Here is a 9,226-nt window from a genome sequence, read left to right on the forward strand (position 1 = left end):
GGCACAAACAGAGAGCGTAACAAAAGGAAGAGGTGTCATTTGCAGGTCAGAGTGTGACATGTTTCTCAAGACTAATAAGGTTATCACAGGAGCATCTGAGGCACCGTCAAAGAAAGAAACAGCACATCATGAAATTGTAAAAGGGAAGCTCTTTCCACACTGGAGGGAATTGTGTAGCATTCAGAAATACTTAAAGATATAAGACAGTTAGTTCCACCTTTTGAATGCAAATCACCTATGTTACTACAAAAATAAGCCTGGCAGTTTTGACTACCCAGGCAAAATATGGATTTCATTTTATTATATCTAAAAGTGGGTAGAAAAAAGATTTTTAAATTAATGATTTTTAAAAAAGGAATGATGCAGCTAGACAGAAATTCACTGCGTATATCAGTGCATTCTACAAAAACATCATAGTGACTCAGGAAGGGGCAGGAGTTATCCACCTGATGAAAAAAGTCACTGTGTTTCTACCAGAGGACGATTCCACTATTCCAGTAACTTGTTTATATTGCTGTAGTTTTCAACACAAGCAGGTATTACACCGAGACTTCATTTTATTTTTTCTAGCAGAACCGCTGCATTTTACACTAGTAGCAACATTTAAAAAATTTATTTACTCACACATTATTTCACTATGCCATCAAGCTAGCATCTCATGGACTGGTTTTGTAAAGAGAAATTGGAGGCTGGAGATGAGTAGCTGCAATAATAGCTTTTATTTCTTTCTAGAGATGGTGTGATTTCTCTAAAATTCAACCCCCTAGATGTTTAAGCAGCGGAAGATAAGTGGTGGCGCGCAGCGGATTTTGATGGGACCCGCGTTTGCCTCCCTGTGACACGCAGAGGACACGGCAGAGGCGGAGGGGCAGAGTAGCGCCCCTGCCCTTTAACCACAGCCCCGTGCAAGAGCGCGGCAGCTACCCCAACAGCGACAACCCCTTTTGAAAAATCCCGCCTAAATTACCCGCCGGGCCGCGGGGCCCCGAGGAGCCGCAGGCCGCGCGGGCTCCCGGCTCCTTCCGGAGCGCCGCGACATCGGCCTCGCGGGCGCGGGCCCCGCGCGCGGCACCCCGCCGCTGCCGCCTCACGCGCCCGCGCTGCCACCGCCGGGCGCGAGCGCCCCTTCCCGCCCGTCGCAGCGCGCGGCCTCGCCCCTCCGAGCGCCGCTCAACGGCCACGGCGCATCGCGGCGCCCCCACCGCCGCCCGGCACCCGGCTCGCGCCCGAGCCCGCGCCGCGCTCGCCCCCGTGCGCCGCCAGGCGGGGTTGGGGGGCGCCGCTGAGCTCGGGCTCGCGGGTGCTCGCGGGTGCTCGCGGGTGCCCGCGGCGCGGTGGGAGCGGCTCCCCGGCGCCCCTTCGGCGAGTGCAGCCGCTCCCCTCCCCCGCTCGGCCACCGCTGCCGCTGGGGGGGGGGCGGGGGGGGGATGGGGGGGGGGCCCCGAAAAGGGAGATGGTGCTGCCGCGCTCCCTCCGCTCGCCTCCCCACCTCCTCCACGCTCCCCGGCAAAGGCGCGCCCTGCTCGCACCGCGCATGCACGTACCCCCGCCCCCGGCGCGCGCGCGCGCACTGAGTGCTCGTGCAGGAGGCGGCGGCGACGGCTGGAGAGACGCGCGCAGACCCCCCCCCAACCCCCCTCCCCAAATTCCCCCCTTCTCCCTCCCTTTCCCCCCTCCCCACCCCCATCCCGCGCGCCGGCAGCGGCGGCAGCACCAGCCCCCGCGCTCCCCGGGAAGTGCGGTTCCGCGCGCGCGCGCGGCAGGTAAGCGCGAGCCCTCTCCCCATCCCCCCCCCGCCCCGACTGCAGGGCCGCTGTCGCGCTGCGCGCGCGCGCTGTCCCTCGCGCGCCCCCCTGCCTCTGCCTCTTCCTCCTCCCCCGCCCCGCTCACTGCCGCCGCCTCCCGCAGCCCTTAAAGCCCCGGCAGCTCGCGCTGGGTGAGATGGAGGCGCCACGGGCGCGCCCGGCGCCGCCGTCAGCAGCTCGGAGCCGTCGCGCGCCTGCCTCCCGCGCGCGCGGCGGGCGGGCGGGGGGAGGGCGAGGAGGAGGAGGACGACGACGACGACACGTCCAGCGGCGGATGCGCACGTTGGGGCGCACGTTGGGGCGCGCGGGCCCCGCGCGGCGGCGGCCGCAACAAAGGGGCGCGCGGCCGCGGGCTGGCGGCGTCTCGGCCGGCGCTGCCGCCACTGGCGGGGCGGGCGCCGCGCGAGAACCGCTGGGGCGAGGGGGAGGGAGGCAGGGAGGGAGGGAGGGGGGCGCCGTCCCCGCGCAGCCCGGTGAGGCTCCCGGGCTCGCTCCGGAGAGAGGCCGCCTGCTGCTCGCGGGCGCCCCCGACGACGGGCCGGGAGCGCGGGCGGCGTCTCCTGGCGCAGGGCCGCGCCGGCAGCCGCGGGCCCCAGGCGGCGGCGGCGCGGGTTCCCGTGGCGGCGGCGGCGAGCGGGCCGCGGCGGCCCGGCAGGGCTGAGCCCCGGCGGGAACCTGCCTGCGCCGCGTCCTCGCCGGCGGGTGCATGGAGCAGGCGTGCGCCCGTCTGCCTCTGCGGTGACGAGCACGGCAGGCAGCGCCGCGGCGGTGCGCCTTCAGAGCCGGGAGAGACGACGCGGCGGGCACCGAGCCTGCTGCGGGCGGCGGCAGGAGCCGCACCAACAGTTACAACCCCAGACATACTTCCGCCCCGTTCCCATGGTGGCAAGGGCACTGTGGAAAGTGTGTGTGTAGGAATGATTAGCATTACTCCACCGAATAAGTAACCCAGCGGCAATGGAGTTTTTCCCTGCCTTGCCTCGGTGCTGGAGGTACTTCGGTCAAGTGCCTACAGTGCTCCACTCGCAGAGTGGTAACTTTGTTTCTTTCACCAATTACACAGCCCCGTTCACTCAGCAAGAGCGTTTTCAGCCAATTTCTTCTATAATTGGTTCTCGCTTAGTAATCTCCACAGAATTGCAGCAAAAATGCGTATTGTTTAACAAAACATGGTGGGATTGCTGCTAGGTTATTAGCAGTGATGCTTTGCTGTTTGCTTAAAAAGCAAGAAGCTTTTTCCCCAGCTTGTAAAGATCTCTAAACGGGTCCTTTTGAAGTAGTTGCTCTGCCGCCTTTGGTGCTGCACTGGTACATTATCCTGGGATGGCAGATCAGACAGGCCAGAAAAATACCGTGTGTTTCTTGTGGTTGGTGGGGGGTTTTGTTGTTGTTGGTTTTTTGTTTGTTTTGGTTTTTTCTGTTGTTTGGTTTGGGTGGGGGTGTGTGTTTTTGTTATGTTTGGTTTGTTTTCTTTTGCGTATTTCAAATATCTATGCACTTCCTGTCTCACTCTATTATAAACACCAGGTTATGTAGGACTAAGAAAATAATTTTGGCTTTCCTTAGATTTTTTTTAGTCAGTGGCATTAAATGCTGAGATGTCAAACCTGTAAAGATATTTGTAGGGAGCCGAGTGTTTCCATACCATGTTAAACACCAAGTGACAAGAGTGGAAGTTGCATACCTGTCAGCTGCTTCCATTTCATATATGGTCATGCATAAATTTGAATTTAGGAAAGTCATTCCCAGCATCTCCATGCTGGGTAATGGAGAGAGGTGTCTGAACCAAATATTAAATCTCCCTCCTCTCTGCTGCATTTCCTGCTTCACAATTAGATCCCTGTGGGAGACTGGGATTGAATAATTTAAATTACGTGTTTTGCATTATCCTTCTGCTGTTCAAGTATCTCCACTGTTTGAAGGTCTGGTATCCTTGATGTCTCTTTCCCTGGTCCCGGGTGCGCACCCATCCAGAGCCTAGTGTGCTGTCCTTTGCTCTGCTTGCCAGACCCTCTGCTGGGCTTACTGACCTCACTAATTAAGCAGAAGACTAATCACCTTTCTGATATATTGGTTACTGGGTTGGCTCTGTTGATTCCAGGGGTGTCAAACTCATTTTCACCAGGGGACACATTGGCCTCGCATTTGCCTGCAAGGGGCCGAATGTCATTTTAGGACTGTGTAAATGTAGGATTAGTTACATTTATACAGTCCTGAAATGACATTCGGCCCTTTGAAGGCAACCGCGAGGCTGATGTGGCCCCTGGTGAAAATGAGTTTGACACCCCTGCCATAGAGTTTCTTCAGACTTTTAAATCTAGTGTCAAGTAAGTAGCAGGAGAGTAGAGTCAGGGACATGAAGGAGTCAGAGAAATGAAGGAGCTGGAGAAAAGTAAACACATGGTTTATGATAACAGTGCTATCAGATCAATTTATGCAGTCATCTGTAAAATCAGTCTAAATAACTGGGCATTTTAGCAGTGCATTTTGTATCTTTTTAAATAATTGAAAATGCTGTATTTTAGCTCACTAATTTAAGCTAGATTTTGAAATACATTTTGTAATTTCTTAAAATGTTATTATCTTCCTGTCTTTCAGGCTGAAGGTGGCCCATTGTAAGGGTTAATCATCTGTCACATATTTAATAATCATTTGTTTAGAAAATTTCCTGCATTGTTCATGGTAAGGCTTATATTTGATATTTCACACTTAGTTTGTTATGCTGACACATTTAGAATATTTCTTATACATTTTTAGTATTAATCAGAATACACGAACATTTCCTTTAGCTATAAGAATGACTTCTACTGAAGTTGGACCATACATTTACTGGGAATTGTAACTTCACAGGGGAGTTTCCAATTTTGAATGATAAAATCATTAAATATTTGAATAAATTAATAATTGATTTAAAAAAATCTCTTACAAATCACTATGTGTCCTGTAAAGTGTATAACCTATGGAAAGGCCTTTATGTATTCGCAATTTTAAAAGAACTTTAAGAGTAATACTTTTATAATCAGAAAGGATTTTTCTGGTCATATTAAGGAATAATTTTATTTGGCAATTGTTTTAGTGTTTGACATCAACTGTTGGGATTTTATGACTTAGACTACTTAATAAAAACTACAAAACTTTCCCTTGTTATTTTACAGGAGTTTTTCATCAGTATGTCTGAAACCATTAAGTATAATGACGACGATCACAAAACTGTGTTCCTGAAAACATTAAATGAACAACGTTTGGAAGGGGAATTTTGTGACATCGCTATTGTGGTTGAAGATGTTAAATTCAGAGCACATAGGTGCGTGCTTGCTGCCTGCAGTACCTACTTCAAAAAGCTTTTCAAAAAACTGGAAGTTGATAGTTCATCAGTAATAGAAATAGATTTTCTTCGTTCTGATATTTTTGAGGAAGTTCTGAATTACATGTATACTGCAAAGATTTCTGTTAAGAAAGAGGATGTAAATTTGATGATGTCTTCAGGCCAGATTCTTGGTATTCGATTTCTGGATAAACTCTGCTCTCAAAAGCGTGATGTATCTAGTCCTGAAGAAAACACACAGTCCAAGAGCAAGTACTGTCTAAAAATAAACCGTCCTGTGGGGGAACCTAATGATACCCAAGATGATGAGGTGGAAGAAATTGGAGATCATGATGACAGTCCATCAGATGTGACAGTGGAAGGAACTCCTCCAAGTCAGGAAGATGGAAAATCACCTACCACTACCCTGAGAGTGCAAGAGGCAATTCTGAAAGAGTTGGGAAGTGAAGAGGTTCGAAAAGTAAACTGCTATGGCCAGGAAGTAGAGCCTATGGAGACAACCGAATCAAAAGACTTAGGATCTCAGACCCCTCAGCCTTTGACATTTAATGATGGCATAAGTGAAGTGAAAGATGAACAGACACCAGGTTGGACCACAGCAGCTGGGGATATGAAGTTTGAGTATTTGCTTTATGGTCACAGGGAACACATTGTGTGTCAGGCTTGTGGTAAGACCTTTTCTGATGAAGCACGACTGAGGAAACATGAAAAGCTACACACTGCTGATAGACCATTTGTTTGTGAAATGTGTACAAAGGGCTTTACCACGCAAGCTCATTTGAAAGAACACCTGAAAATACACACAGGTTACAAGCCTTACAGTTGTGAGGTATGTGGAAAGTCTTTCATTCGTGCACCGGACCTAAAAAAGCACGAAAGAGTTCACAGTAATGAGAGGCCATTTGCATGCCATATGTGTGATAAAGCTTTCAAGCACAAGTCCCACCTCAAAGACCACGAAAGAAGACACCGAGGAGAGAAACCTTTTGTCTGCAGTTCCTGCACTAAAGCGTTTGCTAAAGCATCTGATCTAAAAAGGCATGAGAACAATATGCACAGTGAAAGAAAACAAGTTACTTCAGCCAATTCCATCCAGAGTGAAACAGAACAGTTACAGGCAGCAGCTATGGCTGCTGAAGCAGAGCAGCAATTAGAAACGATAGCTTGTAGTTAAAAACGAAAGCATAAACTTTATCAGAAATAATATAAGAAATTAAATCGAACAAAATCTATTGTTGGTATACATTTCGACTGAGAATTATCTTTTCAAGAAAACATATTTTTAGAGGATTTGAATGCTACATAGCAACACATAGCATTACTTGGTTAGGTATTTTAAAACATTTCAGAGATGGGAATTCTTAGAATAAAAAATAGTTTTGTCGTCATTAGCAGTATTAATGTACTAACACCCAATTTAATTTGAGGATATGATCAAGTTCTCTATAAAACAGGAATCATCACTGGCTGATGTTTTGTTTCATCCAGTATGGAAAACTGCATACAATGCAGACAACTAGATCAGTAAGTTTTGTTTAAAAGTGCTGAGATCTCAGAAAATAACAACCATGGAAAGGAAATACTAGTTTTTCATAATTTTAAAAAGTGGTATACCTACAAGTTTTGAGAAACAGATGTTGATTCCCTAAGCTTTTTAATTCCTCTTTTTTCACATAGTGTAGGTGCTAGAGGTTGGTACAACCGACTGTAAGGGGGGATGGTGATCAAAATGGAATTGCTGCTTATTCCATTCCCTCAGATATCCTCTTATTTTAATCAAGGTAGCAGGTTTAATGAACTACTTGCTTTCTGAAAATGTGGCATTATTCACAGTGGTCCTGGCTGGCAAAGCAGAAGGATTGTGGCATTCACCAATCCGTTCTGTGGGCAAAAGAGTCTGCCTCGTTTGTTTCTGTGTTCAGTCTTATGCAGTCCCCTGGAGATGGGACAGAGCCACAAAGGAAAAAGGTGCAGCGTGGAGGAGGAGATATTTTTGTTACTTGGACCGAGCAGAAATTAGATAAAGCTAATGCAGCCTGAGGCTCTAGTTTTTATTATGCAGCTTTCAGTTCACCCAACCTAGCAGACTTGAGACAAAGGAGTGTTTCTGGCAGCACGGGAGGATTAGCTGCACTGGTGAGTGTTGCGCATCATGGCCAGACCTCCGTGGCTGCGGAGCATGGCCATGGGCTATTGCATGCCTGCCCACAGTGTTCGTGCTGGGTTTTGTCATGGTGGGTTATACCGGCCTGTTCATGTTTAAAAACTTCCGCCTTCTGGCACACCACCTCTCAGCAAAAGGGAGATTTCAGTGAGTGATTTCAGTCATAGTTGATCCAGAATCACTGTTTGCTAATAGTCTGTTACTTAGAGTTGCCTATTTTTTTTCAGACAAGCTGGGGTAGATGCTGCCGATTTAACTGTTAACTCAGAGAGTCAACGAAATACCTGGTCTTTGGATTGCAGTCTGCTATGTGTAGTCAACAAGAGAAGACACAATAACAGTGGTGATGTAATCCGAAAGGATATGGAGCATTTATTTTGAATTTGTAAAGACTACAACTGTTGTCAAAACTTCTTTTGAAGTTAGAATGGGAAAAAAAAAAACATGCTCTTGGGCATGTGGATGGGTAACATTGGTCACTTGCGATACCTATAGCATATGAAAGTGTTAGACCAGTTTCTGGTAAGTTACTGTGTGGTAGATCACATCTTGCTTTTCAAAACAGAAATTGAAAATAGCGGTTTTGGAACTGTTATATGGAACTTTGATTATTGTTTGTTTGTTTGTTTGGTTTTTTTACAGCTACATTTTATTCATGTACTCATCATGTTAAGAAGTTATCTCAAAATGCCAATAATTATTTGAAAACTGGTCTGTAAATAAAACATGAACTTAATATTTTAGAAAATGTAAACTTTGGACCTTTACCAATATATTTTTTTAAAATGTTACTTCATTTTACATTCAGTAATATTAGTTTGTAAACAAACTATACATTTTGTATCTGTGCAACATCAGAGGATGTGTATTCATTACATTTTATTGGTTCTCTTGAGGAACATGATAAATGACCATTGTTAAAATGTTTTACTGTATATGATCACAGATATAAAGATAGTAGGTCCCAAATGGGATCTACTTTTTTTTTTCCTAGATATATTAGTCCTGCTATGTTTTCTTATTTAATATTGCGTTCCCTTTTTCTTAGATTATGAAGTTGTGGTTGATAAGTTTGTATAAAACAGATCCGGTGTGATAATCGTTCAAAAGAGTAAACGATGAAGTAAATTTTCCCTAGGTCTCCTATGCTGACTGTAAGAAGTAATGAGCTTAAATTACAGCAGTGAACATTTGCATTAGACATTAAGAAAAACTTTTAGAGAGTTGAATAATGAAACATTAGAACAGAATGCCTGAGGAGGTACTGCAGTCTCCACTGGTGGTGATATTCAGGAATGGGTTAGACAAACATCTGGTAGGAATGGTTTAAATATAGTTAATTCTGCCTTGAAGCTGAGGGGTAAGTTAAATAACCTCTCAAGAAGAGCATCTCTAACTTGGTTTTTTTTGGAAAGTAATAAGTGAACACGAAGCTCACTGGGACAGCAGACGCTTGAGCAGAAAGAGCTCAAGATTTACAGTTAAGGAAAGTTGCCCTCTGACATTTGAGCACAAGCAATCACGCTGTGAATTTGAAATTGTTATTGAAAAACAGGCTTGCATTAAAAGACACACAACTGGAAGTGTGATAACATTGTGTTTTACATCAGAGTAAATTCTGCTATTTTTGAAGCTTACAGCTGTAAGAGGAGGTTACGGCTGTGAGGATATTTGTAGCTTTTTAAAACTGACGGATTGATGTTACACATACTCTTAATGTAAACGTGCAGAGGGAAGAACATCGCGTGTTCCTTGGAGAGGCATAAACACCTTACATCAGACTTACATGAGACTTAGTCTTAACAATCTGTCATAGGAACAAATTCTGTGAAACCAATGGAATTGCTCCCATGTCAAAGGTTTTGAAAGACGCCTTGGCCTCTTACTGTTTTTTAGCTGCTTAAGAGTCAGAAAACTGCTGTATGTTCCTGA

At 46.6% G+C, this 9,226-nt stretch overlaps 1 protein-coding gene across 1 annotated transcript; it reads left to right on the forward strand.

The window, feature by feature from the left end:
* The first annotated feature begins 1,696 nt into the window (after positions 1-1,696).
* On the forward strand, positions 1,697-8,017 carry ZBTB14 (zinc finger and BTB domain containing 14). The gene is made up of 3 exons (XM_065629112.1): positions 1,697-1,763; positions 4,404-4,487; positions 4,961-8,017. Exons 2-3 carry the CDS (start codon positions 4,485-4,487, stop codon positions 6,302-6,304), a joined length of 1,347 nt encoding a protein of 448 aa, XP_065485184.1. The 5' UTR covers positions 1,697-1,763; positions 4,404-4,484; the 3' UTR covers positions 6,305-8,017.
* Positions 8,018-9,226: the final 1,209 nt, after the last annotated feature.

The sequence above is a fragment of the Caloenas nicobarica genome, chromosome 2 (assembly GCF_036013445.1).
Source record: "Caloenas nicobarica isolate bCalNic1 chromosome 2, bCalNic1.hap1, whole genome shotgun sequence".
In the NCBI taxonomy this organism is placed as follows: domain Eukaryota; kingdom Metazoa; phylum Chordata; class Aves; order Columbiformes; family Columbidae; genus Caloenas; species Caloenas nicobarica.